General features: G+C 42.2%; 1 protein-coding gene across 1 annotated transcript in view; it reads left to right on the plus strand.

Annotated features, from left to right (window-relative positions):
* The first annotated feature begins 4,534 nt into the window (after positions 1-4,534).
* The window catches only part of AXDND1 (axonemal dynein light chain domain containing 1), a 41,675-nt gene continuing 26,545 nt past the window's right edge, over positions 4,535-19,664 (plus strand). The window contains exons 1-11 of the mRNA XM_053663728.1: positions 4,535-4,585; positions 4,950-5,086; positions 6,477-6,649; positions 7,095-7,198; positions 11,375-11,495; positions 12,096-12,181; positions 14,066-14,122; positions 15,536-15,638; positions 17,248-17,369; positions 18,397-18,537; positions 19,242-19,346. Of these exons, the coding sequence (XP_053519703.1) occupies positions 5,011-5,086; positions 6,477-6,649; positions 7,095-7,198; positions 11,375-11,495; positions 12,096-12,181; positions 14,066-14,122; positions 15,536-15,638; positions 17,248-17,369; positions 18,397-18,537; positions 19,242-19,346 (1,088 nt within the window). The 5' untranslated portion in view covers positions 4,535-4,585; positions 4,950-5,010. The remainder of the gene's footprint in view (positions 4,586-4,949; positions 5,087-6,476; positions 6,650-7,094; positions 7,199-11,374; positions 11,496-12,095; positions 12,182-14,065; positions 14,123-15,535; positions 15,639-17,247; positions 17,370-18,396; positions 18,538-19,241; positions 19,347-19,664) is intronic.

Genomic DNA, 19,664 nt, shown 5'->3' on the forward strand with positions numbered 1-19,664 from the left:
GGAGGAGAGGTCGAGCCCCCGCAAGGCCCTGCCCTGTGTGCCTGCCGGGCAGCTTCCCCTGTCTGTCCGTCTCCAGCTTGTGTGTCCAGTCTGCGGTGCTCTGAGAAAGCACAGGGGTCACCGGAATCTCACGGTGGCTTAAAGGTTTTTCTGTAACTAAAGACGTGTCTTCTGATTTTTTGTCTCATTTGCCTGACTTCCTTTTTCCTCTCCCCTCCAGACCCTGAGTGTCTTGTCACTGGTGCCGTCACTTTGTAGATTCTGAGTCCGGCACAAATAACGCCCCTCCTTTTTATCACAAGATCTTTTGTTACAAAATCACAAGCACGTAATTCCGTAACATTATCACACTCAAGCCCACTGTACAACGTTTTAGGTGAAGTGTTCAAATTAAAACTGTACATTATCACACCCATGTTGTTACCCCTCCAACCACACTCACGCAGGCGTTACTTCTGCTGGACCCTCTACTGTGTGTTGTATTCCCATTGCCTGAAATTCTTTAAAAGGTATTCATACACAAGAAGGCAAACTGCTGCATAGGTGAAGAATGTGGTAAATAGATTTTGGGGAAAAAAACTTGTTTTCAAAGTAACTTCAAATGGATTCAGTGTTAACTCTGTATTTATGTGAACTGTATATTGCATGTTCGCAAGTGCTTTTTGTCTGATATCAGGCAGCTTTCTATGCTGAAAGTAGCCAGAGAGAAGGCAAAAAACAGCTTTCTTATCCAGGATAATGCAGAGCTGCATTACATACAAAGAAGTGACGGGACCTTCTTGTGACTTCACTTATGCCAAGAAAAGCAGTGACACCGAATCTTGGGCCTTCTCTTTATATTGGTCATTATTTGTGGCTTGATTCCTTTCGTCGCTGGCCTTTTAAAACTCGTGAATGGGTATTTCTAAAAATGTACTGCCTACCACCTTCTGATGGGTAGAAATGGTCTTAGGTTTCTCCCGTCCAAGTACTAACCAGGCCCAACCCTGCTTAGCTTCCAAGATCAGACTAGAGATCGGGCACGTTCAGGATGGTATGGCCTGGCCGTAGACTTAGGTTTCTAATAAAAGGTGAAAATATGTTGGCCAGGAAGTGTACCTCTTTTTTTTTTTTAATCCTCACTCAGGATATATTTATTGATTCCTAGAGGAAGGGATTCAGACAGACAGATGGACACATTGATGTGGGGGGAGAATCATTGATCAGTTGCCTCCCATAAGCGCCCTGATTGGAGACTGAACCCACAACCTAGGTATGTGCCCCGACCAGGAATTTAAACCTACAGCATTTTGGTGTACGGGACGATGGTCCAACCAACTGAGCTGCTCGGCTGTGGTGTCCACCGTGTGCCTTTACAGACAAGGCTTGGAGAAGCTGATTTTGAAGCAAGATAAATTGCTTCATTTCCCTCCAAAGAAATCTCCTAATAGGAACACAATATGAGTAGGATTTGACATTGTATAACATTCTATTCATAGAAACATACTGTCCTCTCTTCCTATCAGAGGGGAATTGGTTCCAGGGTTCCCCGTGGATACCAAATTCACAGATGCTCAAGTACCTTATATAAAATGGCATGTTTGTGTATAACCTACACGTCCTTCTGTATAGTTTAGTCTCTAGATTATTTATAATTCCTAATATAATACAAATGGTATACTGTACTGTTTAGGGAATAATGACAGGTAAAGTCTGAGCGTGTTAGGAGACGTAAACATCATAGGCCTGACTACATTGTACTACAGTACTATGGTAACTACATAGTACATGTCAGCAGCAATTCTAATTTTTAAAATTATTTTCCATCTGCAGTTGGTTGGATCTGCAGGTGCAGGGTCTGTGGATTCCAGGAACCCACTGTATGGCGGTAACAGCCAAGAAAGTACTCTCTAGATGTACTCTGCAGATTGGGAAGGGGAAGTCCCCTCAGAAATAGGACATGCCCCTCCTTGATGAATTTACTAAAGTTCAGGGTCATGCCTTTTTAGGCTCAGCTTGCATTTGGACCCAAATTAATTAGATTCATGATGGATCTGATTAAAGCAGGAGAGTGCCGTCCTGTAACTATACCAGGAGAAATTGCACGTGGTGTGATAATAGGTTGTCACGTGTGCCCTCTGCAGAAGCCCAACTACTGTGCAATGAGGAAGATGGATTTATTCTAGACTGTATCAACACCACGTGCCAGGTACTGAAGATACACTTGTGAACGAGACGAGAGCATATTCTTGCAGGCATACCCCTGTGGAATTGGGAGGGTGCTCCGTGAGTTGAACACTGACTGGAGATTAAGGCGATCGGTGGAATCGTTTCAGGTGTAGTGATGCTCTTGTATGGAAGCAGCAGTAGGAGCTGCTGTGCCCTGGGAAGTGTTAGGCTGAGCAGTGCCTCGGCTTCTCAGTGTCTCTTTGAAAACATTTGTCATTAATGCCTTCATTTCTCAGTCACACTGAAAAATTCTGGTCCACCTGCCACTCAGACCCCTTCAGGGAGCTTTGCGTGCTGTGTGTAGGTGCACACAGAGGTATGTGTAAGCCCTCCCTGCACACTTGGAAAATGAGTTGGTAAGAAGGAGGTTGCTATACAAGCACACCCACTGTTCCTTGTGTTTTCTTCAGTTTGGGGCATGTTTGGGGGTGACACTGGCTCTCTGCTGAGAAAATGGCCACACCCTGGATGACCCTACTGCTCAGTTGGTGTTAAGCTGCCAGAGAAGTCGGCTGACACCAACAAGCAAACTAGCCTCGTCAACAACTATGACAGACTGTTTTACATATCTGGGCATTTCCATTTAGGAGAATTATTACCTGCCTGTCTTGCATTTTCTCTTCCTCTATTTTAGTGTTCTCAGTATAATTCAAAATTAAGAGTTTAAATTGTATTTTTCAATAGCAGTGGTCTTATGGTCTCATCTGTTGTGCTTATTGCGTTATATACTTCTGCAACTTTAACCCAGACCTTTGCTTAGGAAACAATGTATAATCACACCATTGCACAGGCTAGAAAATGAAAAGTAACCTTTGATGTCTTTTACTTCCAGATCCAATCACTTAATCCTATTATTGACTTTATGAGTATCGTTTGAATCTGTTCACTTATCTCCATTTCTTCTATCAATGCCCTACTTAGATTTTTCTTTTCAAAAGGATTAAGATTATGCAAGATGAGTTACTAAATGCTTGATAAACCATGTGTAAACTGATGTTGAAGTTTTGGGACCTCTGAAGTTCACTATCATGGTTATGGTTCCAAACTATAGAGTCACAATGCTGGTAAGGAGCAAGGAAGGCAAATACACTTAGAAAGTTACCTTCTACCTGCTTGTGCATTGCATCACGGGTTTTGATGGTTGCCAGCCCTTAAAGGTGAACTATATATGTGTATTTTAATCCTTGGAAAACCTAGAGAAAAATTAGGGTGACTGGAGATAGGGGTTAAGGCTAAAATGCTGACATCCAAGGTGTTTGGAGAATTAAGAGGGTCTTTGGAGACTTTAAAAACCCTCATGGAGGATACCTTTACTTGAGAGAGGAAAGAGGAGGGAGAGAGAAAGCGAACCTGGTGTGGGAGAAACAGTTGCCTCCTACAAGTGACCCACAATCCACGGGATGGAACCGGCAACCTTCTGGTGTTCAGGACTAGGCTCCAACTAACTGAGCCATCTGGCCAGGGCTTGGATTGTTTCTATTTCCAGCATTTTGCTTATAGTTCTCATTGCTATTACTCTGGAAATCAGAAACCAGAGGTTTTAAGTCTATCAATGTAGAAGCCTCTGGGATCCCCACCGGCATTATTCGGCATTACGGCTCCCATCTCATACAAAATGATTCGGGGTGGCGTTATGGGGCAGGGTCTCAAACCCAAAGTGCAAATGTGTTATCACATTCTTTTTGAGAACAGTTTTTAGGCAACACCCAGCGATTTTACTTAGGGTGGCTCTGCCTAAAGTGCAATATCTTCCTCTGTCTCCAGCCATTAAAAAAAATAAGCCCCGACCAAGTAATGACTTCCACGTGCTCGGGAAGGCGGCGCTCAGTGTCCCAAGAAGACTTGATCAAGACAGGTCAAGGACATGGCAACATCCACAATAAAGCCTCAACCGATGGCAACTGGAGTATTTAATTACCCCATTTCCCTGAGAATTTGGCTTTTAGAAAGATATGCAAAGCAGGAAAAAACGGGTGAGAGAAACTCTTACGGGCCGCTCGCTCAAGGTCCGCAGCGCCCTCCTTCGGGAGTCCCACCGGGAGTCCCGGGGGAGTGGGAAACGGACGCGGCCACCGCCAGCGCGTGCGCACTGTCGCCAGCCTGCGGGCAGAAGCCCTGAGCTTGAGACACCTTCGGTCTCCATGAGGACAGCCCGTTTAAACACTTTTATTCTCTATTACTACTGAGCCTTTAAAACGCACCGAGACCCCGAGAGACTGTTGGGATTTTTCTCAGTCGTCTCCCTTCTCCGCAGGCACCGCCGAAGGCAGTCCCCATTGAGAGCGGCGAGGGCTCAGGGTCCTGGGTTGCCATGACGACACTGAGGGTTCCAAGAAAATGAGAGGCGCAAGAAGTCTGGCGGGAAACATAACCTACAGTACGGGTTGCAAGTGTCCCTTTCCCATCCCTTCTTAGGCACAACAGTGTGACAAGTGCCTAACCCGAGTCTGTGCAGCCGGCGTGCCAGGGCGCTGCCTGTGGGGGAGGCCGGAGACAGCCAACGGGTGCTGGGGTCGGTGGGTGGCCCAGGGTGCCTTTTGTGGGCTGGGTGCAGACCCTGGCACACCCACAGGCTTCTTAGTCTGGTCAGATGACCCGAGGGAACGCAGAAATCTCCTCGAAGACGCAAAACCCGTGCTAGAATTGTCAACTCCGATATTTAACATAAGCTCCTAATAGGTCTCTCCCCCTCCCCCTACTCTGCCTACACCCTGCCCAACATGTTGCTGATTTGTGTCTAGGTTAATTTTCGAGAAGGCTATTTCAAATTATTAAAGAGAGTGATTGGAGGCATTGTTTATTATGGCTCACCCGAAAACACCCCCGACGTCGTCTGAGAGCAAAAAGTTGAGAGTCTCTGCATCCAAAGAAGAGACAGGTAAAGTTCTTGGAGGGTCCGTGGACATAAATAATAATGGCTATAGACAGAAACCACGATCCGTCTACCGTTTTCCTTAATCTGAGGTTTCAGGATACGTTAATTAGCTTCGTCTTCCTAATACTCTCATAATGAAATCAAAGCCATTCATTTTACAGTATTTTCGAGTCAGATCCCTGTTTCACGACGCCACCTAAGGACTACTGTGTAATTTTTTTCAAAGGCTGATGTTCTATTGTTTAAATGCACCCTATCTTACATGCCATTAGTTGTGTGAAACTACTTTTTTTGGTACCGAATAAGGAATCAGTTTGTATCAGGTTTTCATAATTATTTTAAATGAAAGTAATTCCTTATTTATGATTTTAATTCATATGTGGATAAATGTAGATCTGTACTTAGGAAATAATCAGCTATACTCATTTCTACCACCCCCCCCCCCCCCGTCATATTAAAGTTTCCTCCAACTCACCAACATCTTGTTTTTAGGGGAGATTGTGCTAAAAATTCCCACCTAAATCTTTTTTTTCCATTTTCTACTTCCTCTAATACTCTGATTCGACCCCAAATTTTCTAGAGACAGACATTTTGGTAATGTGAACTTGAGAGGTTTTGATAGTGATCAAAGTGGATACCTCCTTATGGAAATTAACGTAAGCCATACTCAGGGCAGAAAAGTAGGGCAGAGATTAGTGGAGAGTTCTTTAGGAGCCACCGCCCCGATTCTCTGATTCTCTGACTTCATGGGAGACCCTTTCCTGTATTTGCCCTACCTTTACATCTCTGCCTTGATCAAGCCGAGTACAACACTGTACTGGTCTTACCCGACCGATTTGCTCGGATTATTTCACTCTTCATTTCCAACAATCCCAATTGGACTTTGACTTTTAAACCCAAAGCAGATCCCTTTCACTCTCTATGAGTGCCCCAATTTAATGCAATTCTTCTCACCTTTGAACTTCTATAGAAAAAATATTAAGTAATTTGACGGTTTTGAGAACAGGAGGTTTTTTTCTGTCATTTCGCATCAGAGGAAAAACGGGCATTCCCATCATCTGAAGGCTATGGCAGGTAACTGAGCAAGTGAACTGAATTTATTTTTCAACTTTGAATTTGGAATAATGGGAGCTCATCTTTGTACATGAGTGTGTGAACCTGTGTCTGATGGAAGTGTAAGTAGGACAGACAATAGGAGTAACTTTTTCTTGACCAGACGGTGGTTGGTGTTTTAAATATTCTTACTATTCTTAGCAACCAGAAGCATATAAATGTTAGAAATATTTAAAACATATGTTAGAAACACATAAATGGGATTGATGAGGCAGCTTGAGAATCTCCAGCTACCTCCAAAAAAACCACAGTAAGCTTTTCTTTCCCATTACTTTCTTAGGACTTCCTGAACTAAGGGAGAAAAAAAATATGGTGGATCATTCAAAACCCCTTCCTACTTCCCTTCAGAATGAGTTCATCCCGGAAGAAGTTCTACTTTCTCTGACCTATGCAGCCAGCGCTGGTCCTTGTCCTGAAAACTTACTGCCTCCAAAGAAACTTAAAACCCCAAAGGTGTGTATATACACACAGAAAGTACTTAGGAACACTCCTCTTTTTGGTATCCAGTTCAGTAAATATTTACTGAGCATACATTATATATTCCAGATTGTCTTTAAAAGTATTTTAAAATTAATTTCCTATATTGAAAATTAAATTCTTTTGCATGAATGTTTCCAAGGAAATACTTATTTTCACTAACTTGTTTTTATGTGATTTACCTAAATGATTACTACTACTCTTAGTCTTGATATTTTCCTGTCATGTGGAATAGTTCTAGTTTCAATTTTTTTCATTGTTATGGAATAAGAATGTTGCTCTCTCTTTTTTTCCCCTGTAGAATAAACAAATGCTCTTGATGTAAGTAAATACTCAAAATGACTAAGAATAAGATTTTATTTGAGTAGTGCGCCCTCTGCTGTGTGTATTCATTTTTTTTTTCCCGTTTGCTGTTCAACAGGGCACCCTTCCACGCCCCGTTGATCACGTCTGGCATCATCCTGTTCGTAGGAATAAATTCAAATATCTGATTGACCATCCCATTTCACTAACAGGAGCTGGAAGGTAAAGAAGGAAGATAGTAGAGGTGGATTCAGATAGTCACTTTCTCCTTTCGTATGATTTCCTTGGGAGGGGCACCGTTGATAAAATCTGAATTAAACTTTAAAGTGCATAGTATCTTTGATGAGTCACAGTACATTCTGAGGAGGGACCAGCTTATCAGTAGGATGACAGTAGGTGCTAGCTGTACTTACTTTTAGTTTGTTCGCTGTCTTTTTTGCATGCCTTCTGTTCTTGTCCCCTTACTCTCCCATTCCTTTGTACCCTAGTACAAGGGACAAGATCAAAGGGACAGGCAAAGTGCCTCTAGTGCCTCTTTTATTTGTACATCTGAGAAGTGCTGGGTGCTGGGTGACGTAGCTTCAAGATGCAGAAAGCCTTGAAAAACAAGTGCTGAATCTCTGGTTTTCCTTAACCAGAGATTACACAGTTTCAGATCAAATCCATAAATTCTATTTGTGGTCTTTAGATCATTCCCCAAAATATTCTAAATGCCAGCACCTTCCTGTGAAAACTGTGACCTTCTCGTTTTCTAAGTGTGGTCCGTTTATCAGCTGAGCGCTTCTCACCGAAATACCACTTCATCTGAAAGAAATGTTTGCGTTTACTAGCACTTAGGTGGGTTGGGTGGTCCCTCTGTGTTCTGTTTTCTCAGTTATAAGAAGGGAACAATAGATGTGCTCCATTTTGCGTACCTCCCAGGATCTAGAACAAACAAATGAAGTAATGAATGGAAGAGCACTTGCAAAACTACCCAGGGCTATTTAAATACTCAACTATATCAGTGCTAGAAAAAATGGCGGGAAACTGGGCCACTGACTTTTGAGTCCTGGGGCCTACGTGTCATAAAGTATCTAAATTTTATGCCTTCAGATCATGGCCATAATTATTAATAGGACCAGTAGTTACGAGATATTTAAAGTGCTTTAAAAAATAATGAGCTCTATCGGAATGTGGCTAATAACAGATATAAAAGTTTTAATGTCAATCAAATGACTTCTGACTTGGGATTTGTAAGTGCGAAGATCATATTGTGGCCTCCCCGCCGCTCCCCATGTTCTCACTATAATCCTTGGAACCTTACCTGGCAAAAGGGACTCGGCAGATGTGGTTAAATTTAAGGACCTTGAGAGATGGAGAGATTATCCTGGATTATCAGCATGGGCCCGAACTGAATGCCTGTGTCTTTAAACATAGAAAAGGAAGGCATTTGCATGGGTTGGAGACATGAGACAGAGGAAGGAGCTCAGATTCAGAGGGAGAGGCAAGGGAGAGGCATTCAGCCTCCTTGCTGGCTCCAAAGATGGAGGAAGCCAGAGAACAAGCTAAGAATCGCCCTCGGCCACTGGAAATGGAGGTGGGGGGAATGGGGGGTAGCCCTTGGAGGGGGGGTGGCCCTCAGCTGACAACCATCCAGGAAACAGGGACTCAGTCCTAGAACCACAAGGAACTGAACTCTGTTAAATACCCAAATGACCAAAGAAAGGAATACTCCTCCAGAGCGTGGAGAAAGGGGCGTGGCCCTTTGAAGACCTTGATTTTATCCCAGTGTGTTGAACTATTAACCTATGGAATTATAAGATAATAAATTGGTGGTGTTTATGCTGCTAAATTTGTGGTAATTTGTTTTGGCACCAGTAGGAAATGAACACATCTGTACACAATCCATACTATTCATAATAAGAGATAACTTGTATAGCAACCTTAAATATTCAGAGCAAAGCAGTAAAATACAAAACAACCAGGCAAATGGCCTCTGAGTAATATTTCCACCGACTCTGAATCAGAATTCGATGTAGAAAATAAAACACTCAGTATTTTAAGCAGGAAATCAAGTATTTACAAAATTGTTGGAAGTGGTAAAGGAGCAGGTGTGAGGCAATGACCTTGGGAATGTCTCCCAGAAAAGGATGGGGTTGACCCCTTGTGGAGGGGTCACTGCTTCCAAGGCTGCGTCCTTACGCAGTGTGCCCCCTCAGATAGACATTTGTCCAAAGAAGATTAAAATGGCCAAGAAGCACATGAAAAGATGCTCAACTTCATTAGCCATAAGGATGGAAATCACACCACAATGAGACGCTATTGTCATACCCATGAGGACAGCCATAATAAAGAAGCAGACAGTAACAAGTGTTTGTGAGGATGTAGAAGAATTGGAAGTACCGTACATTGCTGGTGGAAATGCCAGATCGCACTGCCTCTTTGGAAAAAGGTCTGGTGGTTCCTGAGAAAGTTAAACAGAGTTGCCACATGACCCAGGGACTCCGCTCCTATGTATATACCCATCTGCACAAAAACTTTACCTGAATATTCATGGCAATATTACTCATATAGCCACAGAGCGGAGACCACTCAACTGTCCGCTCATTGATGATGGGGTGATGAAAATATGCTGCAATTAGGTACTTGTGATAGATAGCACAGCATGAAAAAAAGAACAAAAACTTTATTGCAGTGTCTGACACATTAAAAGTGTATTTTTAAGGCATACAGAGGTATTCTGGAAAATATATACATTGTGACATCACCACAATCAAGCTAAATCACTTGTCCATCACCTCTGTGTAGTTGTCCTGTGTGTCTGTGTGTGTGTGGTGAGATTACGTGTAAGATTCTCAGCAAATTCCAAGGATACGGTACAGTTGTGTTAAGTGCTGTCGCCGTGCTGTGCATTCCATCTCCACACCTCACGCACCTTGCATCGCTGAGACTTTGTGCCTTTTGACCACACCCTCGTTTCTCCCCTGCTTCCCACCCCCTCTTCCCACAGGGGAGGTCACGCAGTGTTGGTGTTTAGCTGGCTTACGTCATTTGGCGTGTGGTTCTCTAGATTCATCCACATTGTCACAAACGGCAGGATTTCCTTCTTTTTTAAGGTTGAGTCGAGTTCTGTTGGAAACATGTCTACATTTTCTCTATCCATGCATTTGTTGGTGGACATTTAGGTTACTGCCCTGTCGTCACTTCCGTGAGTCACGCTGTGGTGAGCCTGGGAATGCAGATATGTTTCTGAGATCCTGATTTCAGTCCCTTTGCATATACGGTGTGTCCAGAAATGGGATTGCTGGACCCTGGGGTCGTTCTCTTTTCTTTTGGTGAACCAACATACTTGCACTGCATAATGGCAATACCATTCAAATTGGAGGGAGGGGCAGAGACGTCTGAAAATTATGTGTAGTAAGTGACAGGATTATAGCCCCTATAGGAGATAAAGCTGGCAGAAATATGTAGAATATACCAGAGAATCCACATAAAACGTGATCACAACTTGGACTAGTGACTTTGGCATTGGCAAAAAACAGAAAGCCAACCACTGGAATGATGTGAGCATGGCTGTAAAGTTAATGTGTTCGTGACGTGTGGAGTGTCCCGAGGGCTAAGGATGGGAAGGGATCAGTGATGGAGGCTGAGGTTTTGATGAGTGGAGCAGTGTTGCTGGCAGAATTAGTGAACTCGGGAGGGTGAGAGTTAGAACAGAGGGCGACAGCAGCTGTGTCTGGAGGTGACAAAGGTAATAAGGAGGGACTCGATGACACTGCCCAGGGAGAAAGCGGAGGGAGAGGACAAGAAAGGGATGAGGACAGACCGTTGTGGAGCACTTCCGTCCAGCAGCCAGGGGGTCACGGAGAAGTCCGAGGGGTAGTAGTCAAGAGAGGATGAAAGAACCGGGCAAGTCCAGCAACACAGTGGACAGAGGAGTTTGTTTGTTTGTTTTTTAAAAAAAAGGTGACCGACCCTGGAAAAAATCCAGGGAAGTAGTGGAAGATAAGACCTGATAGCTTAGCAGTGGAAGGTCATCGCCAGCTTTCTGGAGAGTAGTTTCAGAGCAGAGATGAAGATGGAAATCAGATTTGGGGGAAATTTCAAGAAGTTCGATATTTGACAGAAAGTCAGAGGTAGAAGATAGATCATCAACCCGTCGATTATGGTGACATGACAATGCATGGTCAGGGGAGACTTTTAGAAGGGGAAGGACCTGCGTTACAGGCCCAGGGGAGTGTCCCAACAGAGGGGGAGATACACAGAGATTACAACGGTTGCAATGAGACCCCCAAGGATGTGGGTGAAGATGAAATCAAGGATGTAAGTGGAGGAAATAACCCGGGGAAACCTTATCCATTCTTACCCAGTCGCCAGACAGAAAACTGATTTTGTCAATAGACTTTTCTTCCTTTTCAGGGATATTTCTTTTCTGTATGACATGAAATATGTCAAAGGAGAGGCCAGGGAGAGCACACTGTGTCCCCCGCATTCTGGCCATTCCTTACAGCCACGTGACAGCGCCATTGTGCCTCACAAGGTAAATAAAGCATCTGATGAACAAGTTCATCCTCCTCTCTCTTCTTAAAAAAAGTTCTCCCCAAAACACAAAGCAACATTGTACTGTAACAACAGCCTGCACTGCTCATCAGTTTTCATGGCACTTTTAATTATTTCTAGAAAAGGGTATTTAGTGAGAAAAGATAAAAGGTATCTTATGTTGAGCCATTTTCCAAACTACGGTCCTTCGCTTAATCTAGAAAATACAGTAGAGGAGCCTAGATTTTTTTTTTCCCGAAATTCACAGTTTAAAGTTATAGAATTCTTATTTTGGTGATATTGCTAAGGTGAATTTTAAATTCCTATTGGATTTTAAAGAGTCAATGGACTTCTGAAGGGTATAAGGGACACCTGTAACTAATACTAAAACCAAGATTATTATGTAGTTCGTGTTTTGTACAAAGTGTGCTCTGGTGAAAATTTTTTTTACTACTTGCCATGTCCCATATTACTAATATTATTATTTTTTCTAATCAAAATCTCATAATAAATAGCATCCCTTTGGGACAGGAATTAGGATTTGTGCAATTCATTTTTTTTTAACTCGGCTAATGTTTTCATTCTTGTTATTCTTTTGAAGCCAAAGAAACTAACAGATACTTTGATTCCCGAAGAATTTCACATTGTGTCAAACACAGGAGTCTCGGGTTTGGAGTGTTATGATGAGTGAGTACCATGGTCTGCGCCGAGTTTCTGACAAACAGAGGAACCTAGAAACAGCTCATTCACGGTCCTGGGCAGTGTCCACCCTGGAAGGAGAAGGCATTCGGCCTTCCGTCCTAATACCATTTCAGAAAGAAATCACTTAAAGAAATTAATGAAAAGGCCTTGAAAGAATTTGGGGGTTTAGTGATTAAATTCTTCTCTGTCTTTTCCTACTGTTTAGTTCTGACTTAAAAAAAAAAAAGTGGATCTTTGTTCACAACACTTGGCTCTGCTTCTCTAAGAATGGTTTTGGACGATGACCGTGGAGACAGAGGGCAAGCAGCCCCCTGAGCTGGATTCTCACGTCTCACGTTTCCAGAGCGTAGCTCCACAGTGCGGACTGTTCACCTCCAATTTTCCCATTAATAGGACTGAAAATGGGATCTTGTTCTTATTTTTTGGAACAATACTTGACTGTTTCACAGTGTAAAAAACTAGAACTTCGGACTGAGATTTTGTAATGAAACACCTGGGTGCTGTCACTCTGCTTTGCCTGGTGCCCATGTCACATGGCACTTCCCTGTGCAATGGTGGGTTTCAGAGCCGTGTTTTGTCAAAGAACGAAATAGAACTGGTTTGGGGGTGCCTTCTAATTCTTACGTAATTTCAAAATTATCAAAAAGTCACAAAAACAGGACAAGGGCACTGCCTGTGCCCTCTGTTCTGACTCACTGAATGCTTCGTTTGCTTTAACACACACACACACACACACACACACACACACACACACACACACACACATTTACACTATTCAGGAGTAAGTTGGAGACTTTATGACCCTTCACCACCAAATACTTGAGTTTATTTTTTTCTAGCCACCCATAGTTACAGGTCTTTTCTTAGCTCCATCTTTTCTTCTATATTTGTTAGCACTTTGCCATATGGACCTACAGATTTCTTTTGTGTCCAATGGGTTACTATTTTTTACTATGATTATTTATTTTGATATTCAAAATTTTTCAGATTTTTGCCAAAGCTAGCTCCTTTGAGCTAGCTCTTGTGTTCTTTGGGCATGTCTGCATAATTCTCTGAATGTTCTCTTATTTTCTGGCTCAGTAAGATTTTTAGGTTCATCTAGAATGAACTCTGAGCCACTCCTCCAAGGAATACTGATTTCTTTCAGTGGAGAATGAGACTTAGAAACCAAGATCTGGGTGCGAGGTGTGCTCATTGCTCCTGGGATGTCATTGCTTCTAGTCCTTGGTACACACTCACTTTCGAAACTGACTCTTTATATTCCCTGGAGATTGTTTTACTGATCTAAGTTCTGCAAATGGACCTCATTAACCAACTGAGTTCCAGGAGGGGAAAGAACCAAAGGAAGTGCTTATGAATGAGGGGAAGAAAAAAGGTGCATAACTAAGAGTGGATTTAAAGGATCGCCATGTCTTTCTCATCGAGATACTGGTTCAGGTGTCAACAAGCATCTCCAGAGCACAGATGGGGTGGGGGTGGGGCAGAAAACGGTGTTCTGATTTTATCTTTGCTTCTTCTTAATTCCGTGACCTGTTTAGTCACTTTGTTGACTTCAGTGTCCCTAGACAACCCTTCCACTTTTGCAAAGGCTGCTTTTAAGTGAATCAAGGCAATCTTCATTTTCTGACATATTAAGGAATGCAATTCAAGGTCCTTTAAAAAGTTCCAGACGTAACAAACACCATCACACCTGTACCTGTGCAAGTCTCAGGCTACTCAGTTATGATGTTGTGTGCAAAATGGTGGCCCTTTCTGGTTACCATCAAGCATCTCCGTTCTGTGAGGTCTTAGGTTGATGATGCTGTGATCTGCGGTAAGCAGCCCGGATGATTTTCTTATGGTAACACTTACCTGTCTCATTCGTTGCAGCAAATACACTACTCTGCTCAAAGACAGTGAAAACAGGCTATTGCTGTTCCCCTCCATGTGAGTACAGTTTATTTTTAAAAGTGTTTCTTAGAGGGAATAACTATATACATATATATTAAAATGACAGCAGGAACCCAAGACAATAATTGCCCACAATTCTGTCATCTAATCAGTATTTTCATTTGTCCAATTGCGTATTCAGTTTTTACATATGTATAGTACTTGAGTATTATAAAATGCTTTTTAGAAACAGTTTTGAAATTCTCCTTGTTTTTAGATTCTATTTTGTGGTGGTAAGAACACAGCATGAGATCCGCTCTCGGCAAATTTTGAAGTGTGCACTGCAGTGTTAACTACGGGCACAGTGCTGTACGTCAGATCTGTAGGACTTACCTTGGGCAACTGGAACCTCATGCCCACTGACTAGCGATTCCCCATTTCCCTCCCCCACCAGCCCCTGGAAACCACAACTCCACTCTGCAATTCTGCGAGTCTAATTATTTTAGGGGCCTCGTGTGCGTGGAATCGTGCAGTATTGTCCCTCTGTAACCAGCTCATTTCACAGCGTGATACCCTGCAGGGTCATCCATGTTGCTGTGTGTGTCAGAATTTCATTCTTTTTAAAGGCTGGATAATATTCCAGTGTCTGTACACATCACGCTTTCTCCATCCATTCATTCGTCATTCACCATCTATGTTGTTTCTACCTGTTGTGACTAGTGCTGCAGTGAATACGGCAGGGCCAGGGGGCAGCAGTGATCTCTCAAGACCCTTCATTTCCTTTGGATGAATACTCAGAAGTGGGATTGCTAGATGATGTATAAAAATACTTTTATATGAGCGCGGGCCTGCGAACCAGACAATCGCGGTTCGATTCCCAGTCAGGGCACATGCCAGGGTTGCAGGCAAGTTCCCTGCAGGCCATTTCCCAGCAGGGGACGCACGAAAGGCAACCATACATTGATGTTTCTCTCCGTCTCTCCTTCCCTTCCCCTCTAAAGATAAATAAATAAAATCTTTAAAAAAATACATGGTATGAACAGGTCATCTGGTCATGCTTATAAAAAAATACTTTTATATGCTACATTTAACCATTAGTAGTTTTCCCATTTTACTACAGTCTTTTTGTTTTTACTTCTTTGTTTCCCCCCCCATCTTACATTGTGAAGTAACCAATATTAATAGCTTAGTGTTTATCTCTCCACATTTTTCTGCTCTTACAATCATACACAATAGAATTTTGGGGGGAAGGAGCATTATTTTCTTTTATGGAACAGAGGATCATACTATTTGCATTTTTAACTGTATTACTGATATCCCACTAAGTCAATACTTACATGTCTAATACTTTAAGATACCATTAATATGCCGTAGTATATGCATTTTCTTTCTACATGTTATATTGTTTTTGAGATCTGAGGATGACCTACTGCAGCAGTACTTACTACGTCCGCTGTCTCCATCTTTCAGGAAGCCTAACAGAAGAGCGGAGGTGATCCAGCTGAGTGACGTGATGGACACTATGCTGGAGAGGGCCGGGGTGGAAGATCGGGACTACACAGGGCCAACCAAGGTAACTGCGAAGATCAGTGTAACCTAGCTCATGGTCACGAGCATGCACTCCGGTCGGTGGGGTGCCTGGGTGGGAATCCTGGCCCTGCCACTGATCAGCTGGTGACCCTGGGCAAGTCATTTATCATGTTTGTGCCTCAGTTTCCTCACCTGTGACTTAGAGATGACGGTGATATTTTGCTCCTGTGGCGGCTGTGGGGACTGAGTGACATAATGATGTAGGGGGCTAAGAGCAGCCAGCCCTCGGCACGTGGGAAGCTGCCTGCAATTCACTGTCAGGACCGCTGGCCCTTGAGCAACACGGTTGAGCTACATCGTCCAATTACACGTGGGTTTTTTCAGTAAATACTGTCAGTGTATTTTCTCTTCCTTATTACTTAATAACATTTTCTCTTCTCTAACTTACTTTATTGTAAGAATACGGTATATAATACATAGAACATACACAATATGTCTAAATGAACTGTTTATGTGATTGGCAAGGCTTCCGGTCAAGAGTAGACTATTAGGAGTCAGGTTTTGGGGGAGTCAAAGACATACATGGATTTCCGACAGGGTGGGCGCTGGAACTCCTACCCCTGCACTGTCCAGGGTTGACTGTTTTATTATTACTGTATTCCATTGAATATTAGGCGCCACAGATTATAAGACCCTTAATATTTTATGTACCAGTAAAAACCACCGCCAGTTAAATTGTACTTTCTTACCACTTGTAATTTTTATTTTGTGCTTAATGAGGGGGCTCTTTCAGGTTTCCATAGATATAGATTTTTTAAAATGAAGGCTATTTCTTTTTTGTTTTGTAAATTTTTGTTTTTATAGAATTTGAAGCATATACATAAGTTCAGTATAAGGCACTTGTGGGTAACCTTTCCCTAGATTCACCAATTGTTTACATGGTGCCCTAATTGCTTTATCATTCTCTCTCCTTCTCTGCATATCTCTATAAGCATAGCTTCTTTTTCTGAACCATTTTAGAATAAGCTGGAGACATCACGCCTCTTCACCACCAAAACTTTCAGGGTATATTCCCTATGGATGAAGACATTCTCTTAGGTATCCATAGTGCAGTTTTCAAAACTGGGACATTTAACATTGTTATGGTAGTCCAAGTTCATATTTCAAATTCAGCCATTGTCCCTATAATGGCTTTTATAGCTATTTTCCCCTTTCTTTGAGGACCCCAGAATCACACCGTGCTGCTATCTGTCACTTTTCTTTAGACAACTATAATCTGAAAGAGTTCTTTATTTTTCTCGACCTTGATACTTGGGAGAGCACAGGCTGGTTATCCTGGAGAATGTTCCTCAGTTTTGGTTTGTCTGATGTGCAGCCATGATTAGGTTCAGGTTTTGGGTTTTGGCGGGAATTACATGAAAGTGACACCATCACCTCAGCACATCATACAAACAGGTGCAATGATTAGACAATTTAAAAAAAAGATATCATTTTGTGTGTATATATATATTATAATAGAAAATATTCATCAAGTAAGTTAATCAAGGTGCTTCTAAAACTTAATTCACATTCGGAGCGATGAACTCCTAAAATGGTTTTCATGGTAAATGCTGTTTACCATAATAAATGCTGATTACCTTCTCTTCTGCCAGATGCACAAACTGCTACATATACTGAGGCAGGAACAGAATATTTACAACACGGTGTTTCACGAACTTATTCGACAGGTCAGTGTAGACTGTGCAGACAGAGGAGAGCTGCTGTCTAAAATCAGGTGAGCGCAGTTGGCGGGTCATTGCAGTTTCCTTGTGGGTTTCGTATTGGAAATCACAAAAATACCCTTCTTGCTCTTATTGATAATAAAGAGCCAGACGGCAATCTTATTATATTTTCTATAATAAGAATATGGTAGTTGAGAACATCCTTAAGGTGACTTCTGTTGAGGTGTTGGACACCACAGTCTTTTGTGCGTGGGGGTAAACTGTATGCTCTGTCGTGGATGTAGCTATAATGTGTTAGAAGGCTCTACAGAACACTTTGTCCCTATGTTTCTAGGGAGGGCAAGTCCTAAAGAAGGTGTTTTTAAAATGGGTGTTTCCTGGTACATGACCTGCCTGTTGAGCTGATAAACTTCCTTTTGCTTTAAGTGTTTAAATAAGGACCGAGTAATTCTTTCTGTGGGCGAGAGATTAAACTAACTGACCATTCTGACTCAAAGATATTATAATTCTGGGGTCTCAGGGTTAGGATATAATACTTTGACCCCTTTCAACATAAAATAAAGACTGCTCAATTAGAGTATTTGTAATTTATCGTCTGCGACCATTTCCAAATATTTTGCTTGATTTTATTAAATGACTTTTTTTTTATTTAAGCTTTTTGTTTATTTTTAAACAGTAGGTACATTTTGGTCAGTTTGAGAAAAGTGGTTTTAGTCATGAATTCAACTGTTTATAAGAATTCCACTACTTTCAAGCTGCTCTGTTAGATGTTATAAATATGTAAGTACTTAAGACGTGATTCCTATAGAGACTATAATCTAGAAGAAGGATGCAAAGACGTCCTTATTTTGTTTTACGTCGCAGATATTATATTCCAGATAACTATGACTCTGGTTAAAGTTCTTCACAGTTCATTCGCTTGCATGAGCATGGCAGGAATACTCGGCCCGGATCCCTTTCTCTTTCCATCTTTGTGCCTGTTCACTATTTCTCCCTCTAACGTTACTTTCTCCCACACAGGTTTTCACTCCTGTTCCTGTTCTCCTGCACAATGTCTTGTTTTCCTTCTTTTTCACGCAGGGAGCGGTACGTACAATTGCTTGACCAAATTGCCCGGCAGATGATTGACTTCTACAAAGACTTGGTGACTCAGCGAATGATGGACCAGCGCATCTTACAAGAATTGTACAATTTTAAGAATGTTATCGAGGAACTGACCAGGTAAAAACTGTGATTATCTTAAACACAAAACCAAAGTCAAAGTCACGTCTCCAAAGAGAAGTCAGAAATATTTAGGGAAAGGAGAACGGCTATAGGTGAGAACTATTTCGCTCTCTTTTCTTGTTCAGCAAGAGAACAGAAAGGACTGGATAGAGATGTAGACACATACCCAGAGACGTGGGTTACACAGGTGAACACGAAACTAAGGCACTGTGTATATTCAATAGGGAAAAAAGATCTTATGCTTCCTTCTGAGGTCGAGATATCTATCTTAATTCAGTTTACAGAGCAGTGCCTTGATTTTGAATGTTCAGGTTCAAATAGAAAGAGAATAAGCACATATATAGCAGCCAAGGTTAGTGATCATCTAAACTTGTAGCAAGATAATTATTGGCAAGAATGAAGAGGGTAGCACAGAGCAAGCTGGAGGCCTTGCCAGTCAGCACCTGCCTTCACTCCACTCCAGAGGAACCCCCCACACCTTCGTTCTGCCCTCTCCAGCCAGCCTGATTCCATTGCCAAACCTGGCAAGATTTCACCCACACGTACACTAGACTTACTGATGTGGTTTGTGAGGTGGGAAAACCAGAAGAGATGTACAAATGGTAACCGAGAAGATTCCCGAGTGTGAGTCTGATTTCCTGAGTACAGATGGTTTGGAAATCTTCAACTATGGTGATAAAAATTTCTTTGCTTTATTTCAGGGAGCTGTGTTTGGTCCGGGCACATGATATAAAATTAACAAAGGAAGCAGAGAAAGCCCACAAGGATTTGACACAAGCTCTTTTAGATGCTGAGAAAAATGCCAAGTGAGCGATCAAATTTAGCCATTATGCCATACTTGCTTTACACTTTACAAATCAAAGTTTTGTAGAAGCATTCAACTTAAAAAAAATTAAAACAGTGTAAATTCATTATGTATATCAACTCCTACAGGCCCTATTGTAATACACATCATGTAAATGTCTTCCTGAGTGAGTTTTCCACGGGTGTGTACCCAGAAGTGGAGGTCCCGGGCTATGGGATGTGCACAGCCTTGTCTTGCTAGATGTTGCCAAATGTTCCACAGAGCAGTTGTCCCGGCAGATAACCTGTCATCGGTCTATGAGAGTTCCCCTTTGCCCGTA

Source organism: Artibeus jamaicensis, unplaced genomic scaffold, assembly GCF_021234435.1.
Source record: "Artibeus jamaicensis isolate MK-2021 breed Jamaican fruit bat unplaced genomic scaffold, CSHL_Jam_final contig_327, whole genome shotgun sequence".
NCBI lineage: Eukaryota > Metazoa > Chordata > Mammalia > Chiroptera > Phyllostomidae > Artibeus > Artibeus jamaicensis.